The sequence below is a fragment of the Elephantulus edwardii genome, unplaced genomic scaffold (genome assembly GCF_000299155.1).
Source record: "Elephantulus edwardii isolate Elephantulus edwardi_28Jun2011 unplaced genomic scaffold, EleEdw1.0 scaffold00048, whole genome shotgun sequence".
NCBI lineage: Eukaryota > Metazoa > Chordata > Mammalia > Macroscelidea > Macroscelididae > Elephantulus > Elephantulus edwardii.
In genome coordinates, this window is record NW_006399798.1 from 6532904 (window position 1) to 6559005 (window position 26102).

Consider the following 26102-nt stretch of genomic DNA (forward strand, 5'->3'; position numbering starts at 1 on the left):
TTAAAAAAAACAACAACAACAACAAAAAAAACAAACCAACTTGTCACTCTTGAGTCCTCCACATGCGTCTGCATTTGTTGCAAGGATAGACTTACCCAGACAGGTGGGGTAGCAAGAGGCAGGAGTTAAGGGTTATAAACAGCTGCAGAGGCCCGGGCTGTCTTCGAGCAAGTTCTCTGGCTCCCAGCATTCATCAGCCTGAGAACAAACAGGCCTCCAATTTGGAACGATAGTAATTTGGGTCTGGTGCACGCACCACCCATTACAGCTAAATGGTAATGTAAAGAATTTCCAGTCGCCTTAAAAAAGGATCAGGATTATCTTGATGTGCTTTCTGTAGCTGACTCAGTGTTGCTGCTTTGGGACTGTCGGGTTTCCAAATAGGACACATGGTAGATAGTCAATAAATAAATGTCAACTAGTAGCAGGGGATTTTCATTCCTGAACGGGGATACCCGTACTCCACTAGGAGGAAAGCAAGGGAGTGGAGGGTAATAACGACAAGACTGCTCTCGTTTGCAGGTTTCAGCTCTTGCAGAGCGAGCGTTTGCTTCTAGCAGGTAACTTTATTACTTTTTTTTAAGTGGCAGCAAGCACAACTCGCCCAGCGCGCGGGGCAGGTTCACCCTCGGTCCAATCATCACCGAGACTTGCAGGTGGGGGGAAGGGAGAACTTCCCAGACCTTCCGTGTCCAGGAAGGGGGCTGGGCTTACGCTGAGCTGGAGCCTCTCGTGACGCTACATCGTGCTTGACACGTAAGTGGACCAATAGGAGCCCAGAGAGCTATTTGAATCGACCAATGGTGGTGGGACGGGGGCGGGGACTGAGGAGTCTATAAAAGCAGTGGCCGGGCGGCCCGCGGTGGCGGAGGCTTTTCTAGCGGTCGCCGTCTTTGGACACTGGAGTTCCTCCGTGTCCATCGGCTCCGGCCCTGTCAGCACCGTCTCCTCACTCCGACTTGCTTCGTTCCTAGGCGCCATGACGACCACCACCACCTTCAAGGGTGTGGACCCCAACAGCAGGAACAGCTCCCGGTGAGGGGACGCGGCCACGCCCGAGCCGCGCGGGGCTGCGGGGCCGGGAGGGCGGCTGCCCAGCGGGGCCGCGCGGGGTCCAGGCGGCCGGTCGTTGGCCGTGACGTTGAAGGCGCACCACGCTCTCGCCGGGTGGGCGGCGGGGACGGGGCTGCCAGCGCCGCCTTTGTGTCGCCTGGAAAGCCCTGCGCGCCGGCCCCGCCCCGGCCCCCCGTTCCTTCCATTCATTGCTGCTGGGGGGCTGCGGGCGGTCGGAGCGCGCGGGCGGCTCGCCCACCCCCAGGCTGGCCCGGCCGGGGCGGTGGTCGTGTCATCCCCACCCCCGGTGCCCGGGCTCCTTGGGGGCGGGGGTCCTTGGATCGGGCCCCATTGTCCCACCCCCGGGCCACGCGCGCCTGCCTCCGGCCCGGGCATGCGGCTGACAACGCGCCCCCGGCGCACGGCGATCGCATCCCTCCCGGATCGATAAGGGACGGCGGGCTTCCCCCGCACCCCGCCCCCGGTCCGGGGTCCCGGTCTGCCGGGCAGGTGGCGTTTGGCATCGGGCGGGGCTGATCCTCGAGACCTCTGCGGGCTCTGGACCCCGCCGTCCGGCCGGCTTCCAAGTGCCTCGGCTCGGCTAACAAAGGAACGATCCCTTGTCCTCCGCTGCACGCGCCCACCTTGGGGCGGGAGGGGGCCAGCCTGGCCGGGGGGCTTCCGCGCTCGGACCCTCCCTGGGGGTCCCTGCACGCCTTGCACTTTCTCCCTTGACGTTTGCTAACGAGCCGGGGTCCTCTCGCCGCTGAGGCTTCCAGCTCTTGGGCGGGGCCCGCGCAGACATCCATTGTCTCTTCCGCGTCTCCACCTGGAAGCCCCGGGCCCTTCTAGTCGCCGATGCCCCCCGCGTTTTGGGGAGGGGGGGACCGGGACCCTTAGCCCAGCCCCTGTCTAAGTTGTGGAAAGGGTCTGCATCGAGTGGCAGGTGTCCACATTGTTCGGGTTAATTGCACGCTGCTCTTTCGAGTGGGGTCCAGGCAGCTCTGGGCTCCTGCTCTGGGCTTCAGGGGAGCTTGGAGGCCACTTTCCCCGACACGCATTGACCACTGATCCCGACCTGCAGGCTTCTTGGGTGGCCTTGGGGGGTCCTGGGGTAGTGGCACAAAGGGAGCCATTTTGTGGGGCGAAGACCGACTGAAAATAGCAGTATCTCATGGGTTGGAGAACTTGGGGGACAGACACAAAAGCCCCAACAAATGAAGCTGAAGAGAAAGCCCTGGAGATGGCATTCCTCTTCAGCTCCTTTCTTTCCTTTCTACTGTGTAGAACCAGATGGATCCTATTTCTTTTCATTGGTTCCTGGGAGGATGGGGAACTGCAGGAGAGACCTCTGTACTGGTCCCTGCCTCTGCTGTTGTCTTCCTTCTGCAGAGGATCCTGGAATATATTGAGCCTTGTGTTTCAGTCTGTGCTATGAGGTCAACTTTCTGCTGGTCAGACTCCAGTTGGAATGGTGACATGCAGTCTGGGATTTTCCCCTTTGGCATTGAGTTCAGGTTAGCCCTATATCAAAAATTTAAGTAACCAGGTCAGATGCACCCACCCATTCATTTCTTGCTATGTGCATCTGAGATGTGAGGCCAGCAATCTTTGTGCAGAATGAATGTTCTGACCACCTGCCCTTTGTCGATTTGCACCCTATCTGCCATCTCTGTAGCATTGTCCTGGTACTTCCCTTCCACCTTTTCCTCCGTAATCTCACTGGATTCTCCAAAACTTCTTTCCTCCCGGAACATTCTCCTGGTTCTGTGTGCATGCTATAAATTTGGGCTGGGAAGGGAGTGAGTTGCAGAAATCATTAGGGAACTCTGAGATTTAAAGAAGGAAGGCTGATAAATCTTTTCAAAAATTACTACCCACAGTACACATCTTTGTGTCTTCAATATATAATTTTGATTTAGTTACTCGATTTAGTGTTCAGAGAGAATAGTGGGCTCTTTCAAAAGAAGGTTGGAGTAATTTCTGTCTTATGATCCAGATCCTTTGTTTGGGATGTCTCGCTATTACAAATGGTCTCTTCAACACTGACGTCATTGTGTGGGTATTACCTGCTGTTGCAAGAGAAACGGAAAAGTTGCCCTGGTCAGAGCTTTGACTTTCATGTAAGCTAGTATTTGGGTACTTGTACTGTCTTTTCTTGATTTTTTTTTTTTAAGGCTAAAAATCTATTGCTGTCCATTTAGGGGTCTCAAAATTTCAACTGGCCAAAAAAGTCAGTCTTCATAGTGGATAATAAAGAAAATCATTCTAATCTTTAGGGAATAAAGCAAGGTAAATTTGACTATAATATTTCAAGTATCTTTGCTGATTTAAGAGAACAAATTATTTTTATTTTTAAATATCCAAAAAGCAAAGCATCTCAGTTGTTAAGAATTTAGTATTAAACCTTCAGTTGTGATCTAAGCAAACTTAAAATTGTCATCTTTATAAAACATGTCTAAACCCATTTACTTTCATGCAGTAAATTTAGTCCAAGTGGATATTTCAAGATCGAATCTTAATAAAACAGTGGAGGGCTCTTAAGTGTTTTACACCTTATCAAGGAATGTAACAGAATCTTTTCTTTTAAGGGAGATGAGAAATTTTATTTACTATAAATTAAAAATTGAATTTTACTTCATTTATGCAGACATAAATACTAGATCCAGAGGAAGGACCAAAAGGGCTACAGAAGAGGGTAGAAAACAAGAGAATAGAATTAAAAACCCGCCTGTATAGGATTGTAGTTCAGGGGGGAATGGCATTGTATGGGTGGGTCCTGCATATCACAGTGGCACTTTGGACACTTGTGCCAAGAATTTGGGGCGTGGTCCCCACCTCTGTTAGTTTAATGCTTTACATTGTCCTTGGGGCTTCTCAATGCCTGACTTCCCTCCTAAAGAGAAGGCTCTGGAACTGAACAATAGGGTTTAACCACCCACCGTCCTGGGTCAAAGCTGGCTTGTGCTTGTTTTTGGAGGGTCGATTGGTGGTTCGAATCCACAAACTGCTCCATGTGAGAAAGACGGGTAGTCTCCTCCTGTGTAATTAACCGTCCCTGAAGATGTGCTTGGCGTGTCTGGTGTGAGCCAATTCTGATTTGACAGTACATAATGACACAACTTATGAGCTACACATGGTTTTTGCATTTATAAATGGTTGAAAAAATAAGACTGTTTCTTGACAATTGTCCGTGTCCATAAACTTTTACGGGAACACAGCCTCACTCATGCTTTTCATGGGTATGTATAGATGCAGGGCGGCCTTTGCTCCGTGACAGGTAAACAGTGCCAGAGACCATCTAACACACCTAACAGTAGGTAGGTGTTTACACTCTCCCCATGAGCTCTGGTGGGACAGTCCATAGCTAATCTAAAGGCAGAGCCTCAGGCAGTTGGCATGGGGGGCAGGGACTTGGGAGAAAGATATTTATAGCCTCTTTGGAATTCCAGTGGTTGTTGGTTGCTGCTGTCCCGTTGAAACGGACACTAGCCAACCCTGCGCAGTTTCTGAGGCTGTACATGGCAGGGGAGGAGATTGTCTGTCTTGTCCCTTGGAGTTGCTGGTAGATTCCTGCTGCCAGAGGGGAGGGTGTACCTTTCTGATCAGCAGTGCAAAAGCCGGAGGACCTACTGCTTCACCGTTAGAGCCCCTGTGAATCTGGTCGATCCTTGAGGAGCAGGTAGAATTAGAAAGGAAAGGCTTTTAATGTAAGGGTGGGCTGGAGTCTCTGGAAAAGCCTGATGAGTGCTCTAAAGAGGACATAGAGGAGTCAAGACCCAGAGGTAGAGATAAGACCTGGTCACGTCACTGAAAGGGGCCTGACCAGATTGGTTAAAAAGATGGAAAGAGCTAAAAGTCTAGGAGTTGGCCAGATCTACGGGAGGCGTTGTTATATTTCTTTTGGTGTTTATGTTTAACTTGTTTTGCATCTGCTGCAGAGAGAGAGGTAGGACCAGAAGGGTCACTTGATACAGGAAAGGGCAGTGGGAAGTGTCTGGTCCCTTAGAGAGGGAGGCTGACCTGGCACCCTTCACACAGGCAGCTGGAATTTGTGTCTGGAGCTCCAGAGTGGACCCAGACACCCATAGATGAAGGCTCACATATATAGACAGTAAGGGGGGAGGAAAAAAGTACTGGTGACATAGTGTGTACTGTATCCAGCTGCTAACCAAAAGGTTAGTGGTTCAAATCCACCAGCCGCTTTTCGGGAGAAAGATGGGCAGTCTCCTTCCATAAGATTTCATTTCAGAAACTTTGCTATGACGGCAGTAGATTGAGGGAAATAGAAATTGTCAAGAAGAAAAAAAATTGTTAATCTAGAAGCAGTATTTAGAATATTTTCAGATTAATTACACTATTAAAAAATAGGAAGTATTTATGAAATTCCTGAATCCCATCTGTGAAAGGGAGCCACTGGCAGCATTGTGAGAAACAAACACATGTCTGGTAGCCACACCCCAGGTACTGTTCTGATTTCATCTTTGTACTAAAGTAGTGACCACGGTGAGCTGGAAACTCTGGTGACCTAGTTATTTACCCAAAGACCACACCTATCTGGTGGTTGGGCCCACTAGCCCCTCTTTGAGAGAAAGATGGGTGATTTAGAGCCTCTGAAAACCCCCTGGAGGGTGAGGGTCAGCTCACTCAGTTGTGGGGATGGCACCTAACAACACACCCTGTTTTATAGAAGGCTGAAGCTCTGGAAAATGAAGTGATTCCTCAGGCTCACACAGCTAAGTGCACATAAGTTTACAGAACTACAGAGGTGCTTGGCCTGCCTCTTCACTTTTCAGCCTTTCTGTTGGGTTCAGTGTGTCTTGGGCAATATCCATTATTAAAAGGAAATCTCAGACCCTCCTTTATTTGGCTACTTGAGGAGGACTCAACCTTTACTGTGTATAACCTTCTATTTTATGAACATACTTTGAACAAACAATCCCCAATTAATAGATGCTTAGGGCCTTTCCAGTTTTTCAGAGATGAACGTCTTTATCAGAGTATCCTTATACTGGCCGAGGAGAGCCAGAACCTGGAAGACTTGCTAGAGGAGGTCTGCAGAGCGCGGGGAGGACCGGCTCCCCAGCGTGGGCAGTAGGAGTGTGATCGTGCTTACGCTTGCGCTGACGTGGTGGTAAGAAATTATTTTGTAATCAGAATTTTCAGGGGAGCTCTGGTGGCCTAGTGGCAAGAAGCTGCACTGCAATCCCAGAGGCGCACGGCTCGAATCCACCAGATGCTCTGCTGCGAAAGGAGGGACAATCTCCTCCTGTACCAGTCAGATCTGATTTGAACACACACACACACACACACACACACACACATAATAAAATTAAAAAAAATTTGAAAAAAGAACATCTATCTAATTATTAAAATACAGACTTAAACATTTAATGTGTACTATCAAAATGTCCCCCAGAAAATGGGTGTAAATTTATACTCTCACACTTTTCCTAATCGTGGGAATTCCTAGCTTTTTTTTTTTATAAACTTTTTTAAATTTAAATAACATTCAGTTTATTACAAATATTTAGTATTGGCTTCCCATATTTCCCCCCTTTTGTTTTTATCATAATTATGTTATCATCTAGATGAGTATCCTTTATACACAAACAAACAAATAAATTAAACATAATAAACTCAAAGAAATACTTTTAAAAATCTCCATCTGACCAGAAGGATTCAGGTTGAATATTCCTTGAAAGTTTGTGTTAATTGTCTAATTGCCATAGTACTTGTCAAAGTCAGTTCTGATTAATCTCCTTTGTCAGTGTGTCCTTTGCCATTCCCTATCACTCCTCCCTGAGAGAGACTTCCCCGATTCATAAGGAAAAGGGGACGGTGTATTCTCTTAGCTACTTCCTGTTGAAAAGGGACGCTGTAGGTTTCAGAGCTTTTTTTTTTTTTTTAATCTATTTTGGAAGAAGAAAAAATATATAGCCCTTTGTTTTAAATTGCATTTATTTGTTCAGTTGAGTTTTTCATTTTTATAGACCATCTGTATTTTTTAGTACATGATAGCTGGTACTTTTTGTTCCTTTTTTTTTCAGCATGTAGGCTTTTATTAATCTTTTTAAAAACAAGTATCCCTGCCAGTGAGGATAGTTGTGGAGAAAAGGGAAGAGTAAGAGAAGAAAGTAATAAAGCTATGGTTCATTTCATCCCATTGTGGGTTTCACAGTCACCAAACACATGTGGTCCTTGAAGATGGTACCGTTTCTTTAAGGACAGTTGTGTCCAACAGGTGCTGTGTGGGCTGCGGTCAGCTTCTTGAAATCTCCAGCGCTGTCATCACTCAACGTGGCCTTCTTTCCCGACAGTCATTCCAAACTGCCTCATCAGTTCTGGCTACGGCTAGAATCTCATTTTCTCTTTTGTATTTCTTGTTTTTCTTCTTTTGGGGAGCTTTTTATATACTAATGACATTATTCTTCATCAAATGCTCCTTCTATTTCTGCTAAGTTGAATCCATCTTTTCATGGTGTGGTCTGCCTTTTCTGTATCTCTTTTCTTCTTGATTAGGACAGTGTTTATATTCATTCCTTCCAGTGCTTTTGTGTTAGTTTTTAAGTAGAAATATTATCCTTGAAACTTATTGTGGTAAATAAAGTGAGATGGGTATATATTTACCTCTTCCCTTGATCACACAGTGGTTACCAGTTGACCCATCAGTTTCCCCTGCTGATCTGAAAGACCCCACAGCAGGCCCGTTTGAGAGAGGCCTGGATGATGAGAAACTGACAAGCTGCCTGATCATTGTAGTGGCGTTAACAGATTCTCTCAGTGACAAGGCGGGAAGAAATGAGAAGATTAGAGAAGTTTGGCTAACACACATGGGCTAGTGGAGCCATATAAGATATGGGGGATTCACATCTTCTTAAAGCACACATAGAACATTTATAAAATTGTCTGCATGTTGGGCCATAGTGTAAGGAAAAGAGAAAATATTTAGAACGGCACATAATTAAAATGCTGGTCTCAAAAAAGAGGGTCCTTGGAAGGAAACTTACACCATAATCTTTACTTCTGAGCCCTTCTCTCCTAAGAGCGGAGTTTACATCGGTTGTTACTGTTAGGTGCCATTGAGTCAGTTACAGCTCAGCAGCCCTGGATGCCCTTCCTCCAAGATAGACTTGCTTGGTCTCTTGACAGTCTCCAACACCACAGCTCAAAGGCATCGATTCTTCTGTCCTCATTGATTGTCCAACTTTCTGACGCATAGGAACCAAGGTGTGAACAGATGTAAACCATTCCTTCCCCCATGCCATCCTGCCCATCTCTGATGTCTTCAAGCCCATTGTTAAAGTCACTGTGTCCATCCATCTGTCTGGCTGGGAGTCTTCCTCTTTCTCTGACCCCGCACCTTTCCCAGAATGAGGTCACTTTGCAAAGACTGGCCCCTCCTAACAACATGACAGCACTATGAGGCAAAGTTTTACTGTCCTTGCCTCTAAGGCACCACTCTGCCTGCACTTCCTCTTGTTCTTTTAAAACCATGGGACATTCAGTGTTCTTCCCCAGCACCACAGTCCAAAAGCATTGCTGCTGCTTCCGTCATCTTTATTATTCCTTGCCTAACTTTCAGAGGCAGAGGAAGTAATTAAATAGCTTATGGCTTGGATCAAGCACACCTTAGTCTTTAAAATGACATCATTGCTCTTTAGCACTTTGGAGAGGTCCGCGACAGCAGATTTTTCCTAATGTAACACCTCTTTTGATTTCTTGGCTCCTGTTACCATGAGTGTTGTTTGTGAATCCAAGTAAAAAGAAATCCTTGACAATTTCAGTCTTTTCTCTATAATGGTTGCCTCTTGGTCCAGTGGAGAGGATTTTTGTTTTCTTGATATTAAGATGTAATCTATATTGAAGGCTTTGTTCTGCAGCGAATGTTTCAAGTTCTTAACTTTCAGTCAGCAAGGTTGTGTTTTCTGTGTAACCTGGGTTTTAGATGAGTCTTCCTCCGTCCTGATGTCATGTTCGTCATATAGTCTTGAATGATTTGCTCAGCATACACGTTGAATAGGTATGGAGAGAGGATACAACCCTGACATCGCATTTCCTGGTTTTTAAAGAATGCTCTGTTTGGACTCTACCTTCTTGCTCTAGGTTCGAGCTGTGTGTGAGAACAAACAACTAAGTGTTCTGGGATTCCCATTCTGCTCCATAATCCATAATCTGTTGAGATCTGCACAGCCCAGTGCCTTTACATAGTCAATAAAATACAGGTAAACATCTTACTGGCATTCTCTGATTTCAGCCGAGATCCTCTGACTCCGCAGTAATATCCCTCATTCTGTGGCCTCTTCTGAATCCAGCTTGAATGTCAACTGGAAGAGTTTACATATAAACAACTTTGTTTGGGAATTTGGATGAAATAGACATTTTTATAAAAGTGTGTTTCATTCAAACAGATTTAAGAAGAAATGAAAAACTAGACAACTCCCAATAAAATAACTGGAATCACTAGTTGGAAGGTCTTCCTACAAAATAGTCTCGATTTTTCTGTGTTTTTGTTGTTTTTTTTTAAATATTTTTACGTGTACGGTCAAATCAGATCTGACTGGTACAGGAGGAGATTGCTCCCTCCTTCTCCAGCAGAGCATCTGGTCGATTTGAACCGCATATCTCTGGGGTTGCAGTGCAGCGTCTTGCCACTAGGCCACCAGAGCTCCCTTTTTTCTATGTTTTGAGCAGTGACACTGAAGAGCTTGCAGGAGGACAGACCTGTATTGAATAACCAACTGCTGATGGGGTCAGAGGACCAGGAGTCTAGTACTTGCTGTCGGACCTGGGTTTGTCATGTGGACCCCTTGTTCTAATGTGCTCCAATGAGGAGTGTGGTAGGAGTGTATAAACAGGGCTTTCGGTAATGTAGACGGAGAAGAGACGTATCAATCTCCGTGGGCTTCTAAATTAATCAGGTCAGCTTCTACCTGCGTTCTGCTCATTTTGATTTGTTGTGTCTTGCTGGAACTGACCCATAGCTGACCCCCAAGCTGGTTTTCAGAGGCAGTAAATCCCATGGGAGAAGATTGCCTCTCTTTTTGCCCCAGAGAAACTGGTACATTCGAACTGTGCACCTTTGCATTGGTTGGTAGCGCAGTTCCTTACCATTAAGCTGCCAGAGCTCCTTATTTGATTTAGTTGAAAATAAAAATAGACATGCTTTTCAAATGAATGAATAACAAGACAGGCTTCCAGATTTCTCAGTAAATACATTCGGCCATGTCCAGCCCAGTAGGAAAGGGTCTACACCAAAAGGTGTATGGTCGGTTCCTTCAAAGAAGACACCAACCTGGCTTTTGATTGTGGTGACTGTCAGGCTGTTTGCAGTGCTCGTGTGACCACCTTACCAGCACCACTGTAAAGGAACTTTTGCTGTATAATGCTCAGCATTGAATTGATACTGTGAAAGAATCAGTGCCTTGTCCCAGTAGTAACTTTAGGTGGTGTGAGGGGCCGGTGGAACGTGAAAGGATGAAGGAAATGAAATGGGTTTGAAAACTCACGTCCAGAAATGATTCTGTGAGGTCACCTGAGCTGGATGTTTTGCTGTTGTTTCTAGGGTTTTGCGGCCTCCCGGTGGTGGATCTAATTTCTCTTTAGGTTTCGATGAACCAGCAGAACAACCTGTGAGAAGGAACAAGATGGCCTCAAACATCTTTGGGACATCTGAAGAAAACCCCTCTTCGTGGGCCAAGTCCACAGGTATAGCTTCCTGTAATCACTGTCCAGTGAGGTGGATCTGCCTTAAACACCTGAGCTGGTGGTGGACTAGCTTAAGCACACCTGAATAAGCACCAGTTAAAATTTATCATCAGAAGACCGACATGGCCAACATGAGTGTATATGAGGGATCAGAAGGAAGGTGCAAGTCAGATTTAGTCGGTTGTGGTAGACAATTTCCAGTAGCTCAATGCATGGTCAAATGCTCAGTGCTCGCTAGTACCCTAACACAGCGGCTCTAACCACACCACAGAGGGATTGTGAGGGTGTTCCAGAATTGGGCGGGGTTTGTTCCGTTGTCCCTGGGTTCACTGTAAGTTGGAGCTGTTCTGACAGCATCTAACGTCACCACCACCACGCGTGTAGAGAGGCTGACTCCCATCATCACTGCAGAAGAAAGGCCTGGTGATCTGCTACAGCATCGCAGCCAAGAAAACCCTGTGTGCAGGCCTACTGTGTGCAACACACGGTCGCCATGACTCGCCATTCAGTGTGTTGTTGATTTTAAAAAGTTTTTATATTCTCTGGGCAGAACTGTTCAATCTAGTGGGCAGGACCCTCATTAATAATGATTTGCAGACAATTTGTAGACATTGTATTTCACACTAGCCTTCTCTCACATTGTGTTTCATTTAATCCTTCCCATTCATTGTGTTTCATAAAGTTAATCACTATTAAATTGAGTCCACTATCACCCTGTCTAGTTTTTATATTGTACACCCACTGCTGTCCAGTGAATTTTCACTCATCATGGCCCTAGAGGACAGTAAAACTTAGGAAACAAAGTTTTCCAATGCTAGAAATCTCCCCCCCCAGCACTATAAATCTTTATGAAAGCATACCACATACTGTTCTACTATGGAGCACATGATGGATTAGAAATACTGACCTTTCAGTTAGCAGTCCGGTGCATAAATCTTCAGGGTTTCCTGATGTGTGTACATGTATGTGTATAATTTTTAAGCCAAAATTTTACTTTTCTTGCTTTGTAATATGAGTCTACCAGTTACCGAGATATTTTACTCTCAGTCTGTCTTTGTATTTCTTATGAAGTGCATTTTAATTTTCAGGTGCCAAGTCTAGCAGTGGTGGCAGGGAAGATACTGAGTCATCTTTGACCCAGACAAGAAACTCTTCTGAAGCAAACACTGGAGACTTCTTCGATCTGAAGGTTAGTGTGCTATAACATGGTGTTGTTGTTATGTGCCGTAGAGTCGCTTGCGACTCATAGCGACCCTATGTACAACAGCCCTAAACTCCGCTCTGTCCTGTGCCAATCGCACTGTCTTCTGACACTCCCATCCCAATTATCCCAGTCACTGAATCAATCCACCTCATAGAGGGCCTTCCTCTCCTGCGCCGTCCCTCCACCCTCCCAAGCATGATGTCCCTCTCCAGGAACCGGTCCCTCCTCACAACATGTCCAAAGTATGTTAGACAGAGCCTCAGAATCTTTGCCTCCAAGGAGCCACCCGGTTTAACCCTCTCCAGGACAAATCTGTTTGTTTTCCTAGCAGTCCATGGTATTCTCAATACTCTTCTCCAGCACCATAGCTCAAAGGCATCAATTCTCCTTCTGTCCTCCCTGGCCATTGTCCAACTCTCTGATGCATAACAAGTGATTGCGAAGACCATAGCCTGTATCAGACGCACCTTAGTCTCCAGAGAGACACCATTGCTCTTCAGTACTTTGGAGAGGTCCCTAACAGCAGACTTTCCCATGGCAATGCGCCTTTTAATTTCCTGGCTGCTGGTGCCAAGACTGTTGACTATGGAGCCAAGCAAACTAAAGCTGTGTACAATCTCAATCTCTTCACCATCCATCCTGATGCTGCCAGTTGGTCCAGTGGTGAGAATCTTTGTCTTCTTGACATTGAGCCTCAATCCATATTATAGGCTGCAGTCCTTGACACTCTGCAGCAGGCGCTTCAGGTCCTCTTCAGTTTCAGCAAGCAGGGTTGTGTCATCCGCATAACGCAGATTGTTGATAAATCGTCCACCAATCTTGACCCCACATTTCTCCTCATAGAGCCCAGCCTCCCGGATAATCTGTTCTGCATATAGGTTGAAAAGGTATGGAGATAGGATGCATCCCTGGTGTACGCCCTTCCCAATTTTGAACCATGCAGTGTTACCGTGCTCTGTTCTGACTACTGCCTCCTGGCCCAAGTATAGGTTTCGTATTAGCACAATTAAATGTTCTGGGATTCCCATTCTTCTCAGAGTCCGCCACAGCTTGTCATGATCCACACAGTCAAACGCCTTTGCATAATCAATGAAACACAGACATTCTTCTGGTATTCCCTGCTTTCAGCTAAGATCCATCTAACATCAGCTACAATATCCCTAGTACCACGACCCCTTCTAAACCCAGCCTGGACTTCTGGCAGTTCTCTGCTGATGTGCTGTTCCAGTTGTTTTTGGATAATCTTCAGTAGAATCTTGCTTGCGTGTGAAATCCATGATACCGTTCTATAGTTTCCGCACTCTGTTGGGTCACCCTTCTTCGGAATGGGAACAAATATAAATCTCTTCCAGTCAGTTAGCCAAGTTGGATTCTGGCTGCAAACAGAATGAATATGACTGTGTAGATCATAAATTACTGATAACAGAAGAATCAGAATCCCAGAAGCAGTTATCCCAACAGAACGAGAGAACACTGCACGATTTACAATCAGGAAAAGTTTGTGTCAGGATTGCAGCCTGTTCAGTCTGTATGCTGAGCAGATCATTTGAGAACTCTATGAAGAAGTATGTGACATCAGGAATGGAGGAAGACTCATCAACAACCCAAGTAACGCAGCTGACAAAACCTTGTTTGCTGAAAGTGAAGAGGACTTAAAATATCTTCAGGATAGATTACATCTCAGCATCAAGAATAGAACAGTCCTTGCTACGGTATCCAGAGACAACAGCATGAGTCCACAATCCCAAGTAAAATGGGTGTAGCATACCCATGGTAACAGCAGTCAGGAAATCAGAAGATGTGTTCCGTCTGCTGTCAAGGATCTCTCTAAACTGCTAAAGAGTAAGGATGTAATTTCAGACTAATAGTGTTGCTTGGTTCAAGCCATTGTATTCCCAGTTGCTTCTTAAGCATCTGGAACCTGGACAATGAGTAAGGCTGACAGAAGACAACAGTGGCTTTGAATGGTTGTTGGGGAAGAGTACTGAATATTCCACGCACTAACAAAACAAGTCTGTCTTGGAGGAAGTGGAACCAAAGTGCTCCTGGGACGCAGCAGGGGTGCTGAGTCATATACTAGGATTTCTTATAAGGAATGCCTTAAGCATTATGCCTTTTTTCACATCTATATGGGATCAAACTGACCATATCACCTGGAGATAAGATAGGAACAGTGATTAACCAGGGGAGAGACTAGCCAGGGGCTGAGGTTGTGAGGGAACAGTAGCTCAGAAGAGGGGGTGAGAGCCCTCAGTGAGGGGAAATGCACAAGTGAAAACCTGAAATGGTGCATGTTGTTGCTGTGTCCTCAACAGCAACAACAAAATATGTATTTTAGAAATGGAAATCGTTGTTTGATCCCAAGTAGGTGTTCGCTGGCATCAGCTGTGATGACTTTTTTCTGTGGACTGCAGACTTAAAACTTGACTTCATCCTGAAGGAAATGTTTTTCTCTTCCAGGGAGAAGGTGTGATTCATGGTGAGTACTTCCGAGACCCGAAGTCTGGCTCTGCCCCTGACTTTTGAATCTGAGTTTTGATTGGAATCTTGTCTTGAGGGCAAGAAGAGGAAGTGAACCCCGTTTTTGCTGAGTTTCTGGGTGAATCTGGGAAGTAGGTAAACACTCATTTTGTATCTCCCAGCTGAGAGGCTGATGCTGGATGGTAATGCACTTCCGTGCCTTCCTAGGCAATTCAAGGACAAAATGAGAATCTTTGAAAATAGATGTACATTCATCAGGTTGGTATTTAGGTTTAATGAGAACTTTTCATTGAGGGACTCCAAAATTCCAAGCTCAGCTCACAGCTTTAATTTAGAGTTTGTTTTTCTACTGAGATGCTTGTTCAGCAAGACAGGGATTACCTGTTGATCTCGTAAATGAGGACTCAGGGCAGATGGTAAAATTGTCAGTTATCTGTGTTACCAATTATATAGTGGGAATGAGTGATAATCCTTTAATTATTTTTTAATCTTTGAAGTATTTATTAGCAGTACTTTATCGTGAGCCAGAGAATGAGGGCAATGAGCCGATTACATAGAAAACCTCAGTGCAGCATCACCTCTTCCAGAAAGAGGAGGGGATAGTCTTTTTTTTAAAAAATTAATTTTAATGAAAGTTTACAGAGACATAGGGTTTCCAGTTATTCATTGTTGCACTTTTCTTCCCCCCCTTTTTTTAATAAGACTGGTATTAAGTTTTAAATGTGACTATGAACTGTTTTCTAATTTATTTATAAAGAGCTAATTCATCAAATTTTGAAATGTGATTTGGGTGAAGATTTACAGAGCAAATCTGTTTTCTGCCCAGACACATTTTGTTTGGTGCCTTTGATTTCAGTCCCCACTAAGTCACTTCACTCAGCTCACTTCCCCTCTGGGTTCCTGGGATCTGTTTCTGTTCCTCCTCCCTCCTTCCAGCCCTGGCTGGTCTCTGACCTTTGTCCTTGGACAAGAGCTGCCCGCAACCTGATTGTTCTAAGCAGTTCCTAGTTCCTTGGGGTTGCTGCCCCTTAGGTGGCTTGGTGGTAAGGATTCGCACTGCCAATGCAAAAGCATACCAGTTCGAAACCACCAGCTGCTCCGAAGGAGAAACCCCTGTGTGATGTGCTGAGATAAGACGTTATCTTGGAGGACCCCGAGTAGCTCCTTTCTCTAATAACATTTTTAAAAAAATCATGCTGCATGATACCAAACAGTCAACATTTACTCAAAAGCAAAAAAGAAAGGCAGGGAAACTACTGAAAAGAGAACAACCCAGATGGAAATAATGAGAAGGTGGAAACATTGAACAATATAACCAGTGTTCTGTACAAGTGATATATAAATTGGGGAATGGGAACCTAATGTGCCGTGTGAATATTCATCAAACAAAATAATACACAGGCAAACGGGTAGAGATGAAAGTTTATTGCTATATTTTTCGACAAATAACTTCAGCATTTCCTGCTTTTTTGATTGGTTTAGTTAATGCCTCAGAATGTGAGTAAGAATCGTATATTAAACAAAAGCCAAACCTGCTCAGAGGGAACAACTCCTGGTAGCCCTGGAGGGTTGTCACGTCTGCTCTAAGTCTTCATAGGTGCTGAGCCACGTGGTTCTATTGCAGAGCGGCTGGTGAGTTTGAACAACCAACCTTTAAGTTAGCAACGGAGTCCTTAACCACTGTAGCAGCAAAGCTCCCATTTTATTGGTAAAATAATAAAGTATAACATTTACCCCCCAATGAGCCTCTCGTGAGCACCCTGGAGTTATGGAAAACATGTCATTACTTCGAATAGCTAACAGTCCTCTTCTGAGCATCTCTTCACCGCCTTCTCAGATTGCTGTAGATTTCCAGGTACATATGGTGACATCCCTCCCCCCTTTTTCTTTTCATGAGCAGGCTTCTCAGACCTGTAAGGAAACTGACTTTGTACACAGGAATGGCTACCTGGAAGACCTTGGGAGATCTTTAGGAAAGAGGCCGGAAAGGGTGGTTCAAGCACAGTCATTTTTCTGTCCTTGGGCAGGCTGGTTGTGGCTGTCTCAGTTCTTTAGTTGATACATAGTTTCCCAGATAATAGGTTCTGGAGAAGAGTGCTGAATACACCATGGACTGCCAGGAGAACAAACAGGCTCGTCCTGGAGAGGGGGAGACCAGGCTGGTCCTTGGAGACAAGGCTTCTGAGGCTTCATCTGACATACTTTGAGCATGTTGTAAGGAGGGACTGTCCTTGCAGAGGGAAATCATGCTTGGGAGGGTGAAGGGACAGAGAAAGAGAGGAAGACGCTCGATAAGATGGATTGGTTGAGTGACTGGGGGGCATGAGGGTAGGTGTGTCAGAGACAGTAAAGTTGGCACAGGAAAGAGCAGGGTTTACGGATATTGTCCACAGAGTTGCTAGCGATTTGATGGCACATAACAACAATACTACAATAGGGGCTGTGGTGACTTAGTGGTAAGGAGTTGCACTCTCAACCCAAAGGATGGGTTTCGAGTCCACCAACTGCTCCATCTCCTTCTGTGTGTTTAACGGCCTTTGAAAACCTGCTGGAGTTTACAACTTGACTGTACACTAAAACTATATGGGTGACTTTATAAATCTCAGTTTTAAACAAATAAAACTCCAGTCCACTGCCATCCAGCAGGTCCTCACCCCAAGGCTATAAATCTGTGATACTGCCTGTCTTTTTCCTGAATCGGCTGCTATTATTGTGTGCTGTTAAGTCAGAACTAATTCATAGCAGACCCTCCAGTGGGTTTTCAGAGGCATGGGAAGAAATTGCACATCTTTCTTCTGCAGATAGCTGGTGGATTTGAACCATACACCTTTGGTTTTGCAGTGCAACTCCTTAGCAGTAAGCCACCAGCGACCCTCTTCAGTTGGTGAGCGGTTTTAAATCACTTCCCTTTCAGCCAGCAGCCCAGCTATGCTCTGTGCCACCAGCGCTCAGAGCTTAGTGGAGGAGAGGTCTGTCTGCCCGCCCTGGGAGAGAGCTTATTTCAGCTTTTCCGGAGTTTTCCTAGCCTTGAAGATTGCATTGTTGCTTCTTTGTTTCCTGTTTGTCCTTCATAGCTATGCTAATCTGCTCTTTTTATCGCTCAGAAGTGGGTGGTTTGGACATGCCCTATATTGATAATGTCCATGTGAACAGAACAAAGCCTTTTTCTCAATGGAGCAGCATCCACAGGATTCCAGTGCGCACTTTGGGGGACACAGTTAAGTCCTGACAGTCTCCCCTTCCTCTGATACTTTTACTGAAGCACCCTTTTGTTCATTTCCCTTATTGATGTGCTAGAGAGTCTATATATTTATGAGAAACCTTAATTTTCTGTCCTGATCGTTGGTTTTCTGCAACTCTCGCCTCCCTTCCAGGAGGTCCCCTCTCCCCAAGTCCCTAGCTCATGTTTTCAGTTGCTGTTGTCAGTTTGATCACCTAGAGTGCCTTCGAGCCAAGGCAGCGCCTTCTGACTCCTGGAGACTCTGCCCAGGGCTTCCCAGGCTGTGTTTCCCTGCTGAGCTGCTGAAATATGTGGTCTGTTGGAGACATAGCATAATGCTCAAGGCACTTAGTGAAACTGTCTCTGTTTTAGAGGGAGAAGAGTAGTGTTAACCAAGTTTCTGGAAAATCAGAATTGTTCTATTAATAACATAAAACAACATAGGATTAAGAGGAATAAACATGATTTATCAAGAAAACATTTTATGGAAATAAAACTAGCATTGTAGATCATCTGTGTCCTTTAGAAGAATTTATTGATTACTTGGTCCACAGACAATGGAGAATTCAGTTAGATCTTGTATGGGGTGAGCCTGTGTCACAGACCAGCAAAAACGGAACACATTGATAGTTGTGTTTATCAGAGAAGTCGCTAGTTTGGGTGGAATCCATGGTCTGTGTTCTCATTGCCCTCCACCATCCCATTACTTGGAACGTTCTTTTTTCAGGTGATGAAGGGGGACGTACAGGACTTGGGAAGGGGCCCTGGTGACGCAGTGGTTAAAGTAGTGCAGGCCCCCCAGTGTGTCTGCAGGAGAAGGATGTAGCTGGCTGCTTCCTGAGAGGTGACACCTGCAAAACCCAGCGGACAGGTGTCTGGGCCATGTGGTTGCACACAGGACAGAATCAGCAGATAGCACTGGGTTTATCCGCCTTTAGTAACTACTTGATGTTGATACATCTGACTCAGGACTAGGAAGCTATGAGGGACCCTGAGATTTCTGTTGTGTTTCTGATCGAAGTGTAATTTTATTTTTACAAAATTTTATTATTTTAAGATCATGTTTCACATGGATGTTTTGACCAAGTCAAAACTTGGGATGCGTGAGTTAAGGAGCATAGACTTTCAGCATTTAGTTGTTGAGGGACTTGAAGAAACAGGACTTGAGCACTGGTGCCTGGCACGAGCCCATGTGATGTAGGTGTGTGAACAGAACATACAAAGCCAAGCACAGCCCCGAAGTGATGATAGCTTTGGGGGTGGACAGGGAGCCAGAGCTGTCATTTAGGCCTCCATTCATTTGTGTAATTCAGAAAAGAAGCTACACAGAAAATCAGGTCTTGGGAACAAATAAGCCAAAACCTTGGCCAGTTGCTGCTTTGACAGCTGCTGGCGCCCCCGTGTGTGCCAGAGCGGAACTGCACTCCGTGGTGGCCTCTAGCTCAATGAGGAGCAAGGGGTCAGGTGTGGCCTGAGGTGCCTCCAGACCGGAGGTGGGTTGTCAGTGAGCCCCTGAACGCACTGGACCCCAGGGACATTAACTCTGAGTGGTAGGAACAAAGTGATAGTGCTCCTTTATGCCTTTAAAAGTATTTCAAAGCATCTTCAAAAAAAGAAATCTTAGACTCCTAAGCTCAAGAGCTTAGTGTCCTAGTAGGGTAGGGAGTTGTGCTGCTGACCCAAAGTTGGGCAGTTCAAGTCCATTAGCTGCTCCACAAGAGAAAGGAGCAATCTCTTCCCACTTGATTTCCAGCCTCTGGAAAGCTGTGAGTGTGTTCCTCGGGCTGTAGTGAGTGGATAAGGAGTGAGTGTTAACAGCAAACAGCTGCATGCGTCCCTGATTTTCTCTTATCCTAGAAAACATGGACACAGACCTGCCAGCCAGCCTGGGACAGAGTGAGGAGAAGCCCGTGCCTGCCGCCCCTGTGCCCAGCCCAGTCGCGCCGGCCCCCGTGCCATCCAGGAGAAACCCACCGGGCGGCAAGTCCAGCCTGGTCCTGGGTTAACTCTGCCTGTCTGATGCTGTCCTTCTGTCTGTCTGTCTTCTCCATGCTTGTGAACTGCACAACTTGAGCCTGACTGTACATCTTTTGGATTTGTTTCATTAAAAAAGAAGCACTTTATGTACTGCTGTCTTCTTAATTTTATTTTTGTTTTGTTTTGACGACTTCTTTTTAAGGAACTGGTTTCTTCTCTGTCCTGACTCCTGGGTCTGTTGGCCATGGCATGAGTGTTTTTCTAGCAGTAGATTTGAGGGAAAGCTTGGTGACATTTAGTACTGTGTTTCTGAGAACAAATAACTTAGTTCCAAACGTGTTAGAGGATCTTTTGTACTGCGGTTTTTTAAACCCTTTCTTGTCAGCTTTACTTGGGTTTACCAAGCCTTGACTGCGTAGACCGTGAACAGTCCGCAGGCACCTCCCCTCCCCCTCCGTGTTCCCTAACTTCCCGCTGTCCTTTCCTAGAAAGCATCTCCTGTTCCACTGTGCCATACTGGACAGTAAGGAGGCCCGGCCTCATGCCTTGCTGCCTGCAAAGCAAAGAAACTGCCTTTTCTTCTTTAATTTTAAGAAATATGCCAGCTCTTCGCACGACTGGCTGACGAGCAAAGCCTGCTGCCCTCGTAGAGGAAGGCTTGAGGTGCACAATCAGAATGGGAAGGAAGCTGCTGTGGCGGACGGGGGCGGTGGCTCACACAGCAGAGGGTCTTCTCGATGCACGGGTGCTGCGGGGGCATTTTTCTCATAACTTGATGCTGTGTGCATGATGCTGGTGCTTGACCATGAACCGAAAGTCTCGTCTTGACAATGTATGTTGTACTTCACAATCCTGGACTGTCCTCCAAGTAAACAGTATACACGTTTTGAAACATTGTGTCCGCGTCTTCTTTGAGATTTGGACTGGGGGTTGTGTTTTTCCTCTCAGAGTTACTCTTTGTTATTCTTGCAAACCACTCTGCCCACTGATTGAGAAGTCATTTAAAGTTAAAACAGACACAGGAAAGTCCAGAAAGAAACCTGTTTTCCTAGAGAAAATTCTCCACAGAGAATGGCTTAAGGTTAAGGTCTGAGTTCAGAAGTACTAACATTTGTCATCAGCCCTTGGGATCTGTGCTAACGTGAGGATAAAGGTAGGAAGGATCAGGTAGAGAGATTACGTAGGCCGTGGGCATGGCAGGGTTAAAGGACGATATATGTGAATAATGGGATCTTGGATTTGCTTTGTAACATTTTACCACAGTGCTGGTTTTGTTGGCCTAAGTTAGTCTCCACTGTGAATGTTAGAGGTGGGGAACTTGTATCTACCCTCAGACTCAATTAAGCTCCTTGTCCAGACGCCCCTGATTCATGTCTTATCTTTTTTTTTTTTTTTTTCTATTCTAGGGAATCAAACACCTGTTTAAAGCCTGGCATTCTGAGAGAAGGAGTTCAATCTTTTTTTGGTTGTCAGTTCAGATTCTTGAAAATCCATTTCTTGTTTCAAGTGCTCTGGTGTCGCAGTGATAAAGCACTCGACTGTTACCTGAAACAAAGGTTACAGCCCTGGAAACTCTGAACAACAGCCGCAGCTGAGCCTCCAGCAGGCTTCTGAGGCTGTAAATCACGTGGGAGGTGACTGCCCATCTTTCTCCCGTTGAGATGCTGGATGGTGGATCTGAACTGGCCTCAAGAGCTCCCTTGGAAACTGCAGGCAGTTCTACTCTGTCCTTTTTAAACTTTTTTTTTTTAATTTTATTATTTTGTGTGTGTACCGTCAAATCAGATCTGACTGGTACAGGAGGAGATTGTCCCTCCTTCTCTAGCAGAGAATCTGGTGGATTCGAACCACATATCTCTGGAATTGCAGTGCAGCTTCTTGCCACTAGGCCACCAGACTTCACTTGACTCTGTTGTTTAGAGTGGGGATGAGACCAGGGCAGGGTTTGCATGCTAATGGAAACAGATCCAACAGCCTTTCCTTTGAGATGCTTGGGCAAGTTCCAACCTCCAGTGTTGAGGGTGGTGGAGGCATACAAACCCAGGCCACCTAGACCTTGAATCATCTAGGGTTCCTTGGAGCTGTGTACTTCACGTTTGCCCTAGAGACTCCATACCTCTCGCTGCTGGGTGCCCCGTGGTTCTCCAGGCCTGTGGGGAGACCCTGGACTGTGATGCAAGTCATGTCTTCACCAGCACCAAAAAGTGAGCTGTTTTGCTGTTCCAAGACATGGACCAGTTTAAGGCAGGCTTCCATGAAACCCCTTTCCAAACCAGAATTGGCCTGCAAGATGACAGCATCTGGTTTTTGGTGTTTTTATGTGTGTGTGTTGTTTTTTTGTTTTTTAATTTTTATTTTAATTGTGAGTTTAACAAAAGTTTACAGAAAAGTTAGATGGGCATTGTCCTGTGAGATTTACTGCCTCAGAAAACCAGTTGGCGGGTCAGCTCTGGGTTGATTTTGACTCAGTGGTACACGACAACCTCCCATCTTTACACCCTTCAAATCAAAACCTTGGAGGATAGCAGGAGGCAGGCTTAATTCTACAGCATAGTTTGGGTTGGTTTTGCTGTTTGGTTCCCCTCCCTTAATGTTGAGCATGTATTCATTTTTTTTAATCCCCCTTTGTAGATTTTACACAATTCCCTCACTACATCCAAATTTATTTTCCTACAAATTAGTAGGACTAGTTTCTCTTAACAACAAGCTCAATGTTTGTGAGATAAAGCTCCAGCCTCCTGGCTTCTAAGGAGCTGTCTGGCTGCACTTTCTCCAAGACATACCTGCTTGTTCTTTTTGCAATCCTTTAGGCACTCAGTACTCTTTGGAAAAAGACATTATGCTTGGAAAGGTGGAGGGTCAGTGAGGAAGACCCTCAACGAGGTGGGCTGACTCAGTGGCTGCTGCAATGGGATCAAGCTATTCCCTTGAGAGATAAGGATGGCCCGGGATAGGACAGGGCTGCCTACACTATAGATCTGTTGTCTTGACTCGATACCTAACAAAAACAACAAATTAGACACCCAGATCTTGTCGCCATTCCCCATCTGAGCACCCCAACACTTCTGAGACAGGAACATCACAAGGGGGAGCCTGTGGAGACGGGGAACCATCTGATTACCCACAGGCTGCAGAAGCTATAAACCCTGGCTGGCCTCCCCTCCTTTCCTAAGAGTCAGAGAAACGAAACAATAGGTCCAAGCTGTCCAGGAAATGCTGTTTCTGCCTGCCCTGTGGGTGTCTTAGATAAACACCATCATCACCGTCCTTTTATGTCACTATCTCTGGAAAATTGAACACTCTTTGGCAAACGTGTTGGCATCAACGCGAGCGATTCCGTGCAGTAGGATTATAATCTTTATGGAAAGGGACCCACGGGTCTCATTCATGGAGCTGCTGCTGATGGTTTGTAGCCTTGGGTTAGTGACTGGGCACCTTCACCATTGGGCACCGTTGGAATTGTTGTGTGCCGTCGAGTAGGAACCGACCCATGGCTGACCCGCCAGAGGCTGTAAATCGAATGGGAGGAGACTTAATTCTGCGGAACCACTGAGATTGCGGCGCAGACAGACAAGAAAATCCCAAGGTGCATCCGCTAACACATGGAGTCGCCATGGGTCCCTGTCAATGTGCATTGTGTTTGGTTTGATTTCTAATAGCTGTTTGCCGGCGTTTTGAATCATCCCTTTGTAGCCAGCTGGAAGACCCGCACCATAACCCTGTGCGGAGTGGGGTGGTCGGTGGTGGCTGTGAGCAGGATGGGAAGATGAGGGTTAACTTGGCCTCCTATCCCGCGCACCCTGAGGCTGCTGCAGGGTCTCCAGCGCGGCCATGCAAAGAAGCCCTATGTAAATGAAGCGGTGGGCCCGACCCCAGCGTGGCCATGCAAATAAGGCTGTGGCCCCTCCCCGACGGCCCTGAACTGCCACCCGCCCCCTGCATGGCCATGCAAATAAGCCAAGCCCCATGCAAATAAGGCGATGGGCCCTCCCCTAGAGCGGCCATGCAAATAAGCCAAGCCCCACCCATATGGGGCTGTGGGTCCGCCTCCATGGCCGAAAACTGCCGCCCGCGCGCCCTGAGCCTGCGGCCTGGCCCCCAGTGCGACCATGCAAATAAGGCTGTGGCCCCGCCCCCTGGCCACGCCCGCCCGCGGCCCGGAAACGGCTGCCCGCGGCCCGGAAACGTGTCCGCGCGCTGTGCCGGGCCGGAGCCCCAGGCTGATCCTCTGCACAAGTGGGAGTCGGAGTCCGGTCCTGAGTCCGAACCCGAACTGGGGCCGCTCGCCGCCCCGCCAGGCCCTCCCCCGGCACGCGCGGTCTCTCGGCGGCGATGGCGGCGCGGCGTGCGCGGGCCGTGCGGGTGCTGGTGGACATGGACGGCGTGCTGGCCGACTTCGAGGGCGGCCTCCTGCGGGGCTTCCGCCGCCGCTTCCCTGCCGACCCGCACGTGCCGCTGGAGGAGCGCCGCGGCTTCCTGGCCCGCGAGCAGTACCGCGCCCTGCGGCCGGACCTGGCGGTGAGTGCAAGCGGGAGCACGGACCCCACGGCGCCCCGAGAACAGGGAGCCCCGGGCCTCACAGTGCCTCCAGCGGGGAGCCCGGACCCCACGGCGCCCCCAGGAGGGCAGCACGAATCTCGAAAGCCTGCCATTCCAGTAGGGGAGCCCCCAGTCCCATGTGGGGGGACTGGCTCTGCTCCATCATGGAGCAGTTCCTTTCTGTTTGAAATGAGCCGATCTCTTGATTCACAGCTCAATAGCCTCCACTCCCTAGCCCCCCAACCGCACAAAATAAAGTTGGGGAACGGCCCCGAAACAAAGGCCGGATTGGCTGGGCTAGATCTGCTGGAGACCGACGAGGGTTGTGCCTTCTAGGATAAAGTCGCCAGTGTGTACCAGGCGCCAGGATTCTTCCTGGACTTGGAGCCCATTCCTGGAGCCCTGGAAGCCTTGCGGGAAATGAACGACATGGAAGAGTAAGGGAGGACGGGGAGGGGGTAGCGGGGGCGATGGGGTCCCCCCATCTAACGGCGCCCCCTTTCTGACAGCACGGAGGTCTTCATCTGTACCAGCCCCCTGCTGAAGTACGAGTATTGTGTGACCGAGAAGGTGCTGTGGTCCAGGCTCCTCCACAGAGGGGAGGGGGTGGGGGAGCTGGGAGGAGGTGACCCCTCCCTGCTTCCTGGCTCCTGCACTGACCGCCCTGCTCCCTGCAGTACCGCTGGGTGGAGAAGCACCTGGGGCCCCAGTTTGTGGAGCGCATTATCCTGACAAGGGACAAGACGGTGGTGGTGGGGGACCTTCTCATTGATGACAAGGAGAGCATTCAAGGTGGGCCCACTGCCTTGGCAACCTCCATCTGAGTTAGGCTGAGGGCGCACGGATTGCGTCCTCACCTGGCTTCCTCCTGTGCGTCCCAGGTCAAGAGGAGGTCCCGAGCTGGGAGCACATCTTGTTCACCTGCTGCCACAACCAGCACCTGGCCTTACCCCCCACGAGGCGGCGGCTGCTCTCCTGGAAGGACAACTGGAGGGAGGTGGTAGACAGCAAGCGGGGAGACCCTGCAAGCGACCACACACCTGGGTCCCCCTAGAAACCTGCCGGGGGACCAAGGCAGTGAACAGTGGCTGAGGGAAGGGAAGGTGGGCCAGAGCAATCCTGGCAGTGCCCAGGGCCTCAGCAGGGTAGGGCAGGAGACATGGACTGCTCTCAACAGCCACTTGGTACCTTCAGAGATGTGGATGTGGATACGCCCCAGGGAAACCACTCAGGAACCTTTTAATAAAATAAACCTTCATTTCTCAGGTCTCTCAGGACTCTTTATTTGGGAAAATAAAAGTCTAGGAAAGGCAGGGGCCCTCCAAGAGCTGCTAAGGCCTCCTCCCTCCCTCCTCTATGGAGACCAAAATCCATCCGCCTCCATACTTGCTAGGATACCACCTGTGTTTCTAGTGCTGCTGTAGCAGAAATACAAGTGGGTAGATTTAACACATTTTCTCCCAATTTCTGGGGCCCGGAGGCGCTTACCAGGGAGGGCTCTGTCGGCTACAGGGAGGATGTCTCTGCAGCTTCTGTTCTTGGAGCTGTCCTGTGGCATACTGTTTCCTGCTTGTTGCCTGAACCTTTGTTAATCTCTAGAGAGACTGATCTTAGAGACCCACCCTGCACTAGCACTCCCCTGTTTCTTAGGATTCTAACCACAGTGACACGAAGACTTACATATTTTGGGGTAACAGGCCCTTGTTTCTTTTGTAAGATACTTGGGCCTTTCCTTGGCCATCTCAGGACCAACCCCCCACTGCTGAGTCCCAGTTTCCTGTTGTTGACAGGCTCGCTCTCAGTAACCCCAAGACCAGAAGGGGTCCTGTGGGTGGTGAGAGAGGATGAGGCTTTCCAGGTTCATGCTTTCATTCTATGTTGTCATGTCTGGGGCTTGGTCTTGATGCTACATTAACAATC

The 26102-nt window shown here is 47.4% G+C and overlaps 2 protein-coding genes across 2 annotated transcripts; both read left to right on the forward strand.

Annotated features, from left to right (window-relative positions):
• The first annotated feature begins 979 nt into the window (after window positions 1-979).
• Window positions 980-19672, forward strand: HN1 (hematological and neurological expressed 1). Its single transcript, XM_006886219.1, has 5 exons — window positions 980-1035; window positions 10619-10761; window positions 11850-11950; window positions 14426-14444; window positions 19524-19672. The coding sequence occupies exons 1-5, from the start codon at window positions 980-982 to the stop codon at window positions 19670-19672; spliced, it is 468 nt and encodes a 155-aa protein (XP_006886281.1).
• A 4303-nt stretch (window positions 19673-23975) lies between these two features.
• NT5C (5', 3'-nucleotidase, cytosolic) lies at window positions 23976-25236 on the forward strand. Its single transcript, XM_006886375.1, has 5 exons — window positions 23976-24161; window positions 24519-24619; window positions 24692-24752; window positions 24860-24974; window positions 25064-25236. Exons 1-5 carry the CDS (start codon window positions 23976-23978, stop codon window positions 25234-25236), a joined length of 636 nt encoding a protein of 211 aa, XP_006886437.1.
• The last annotated feature ends 866 nt before the right edge of the window (window positions 25237-26102 follow it).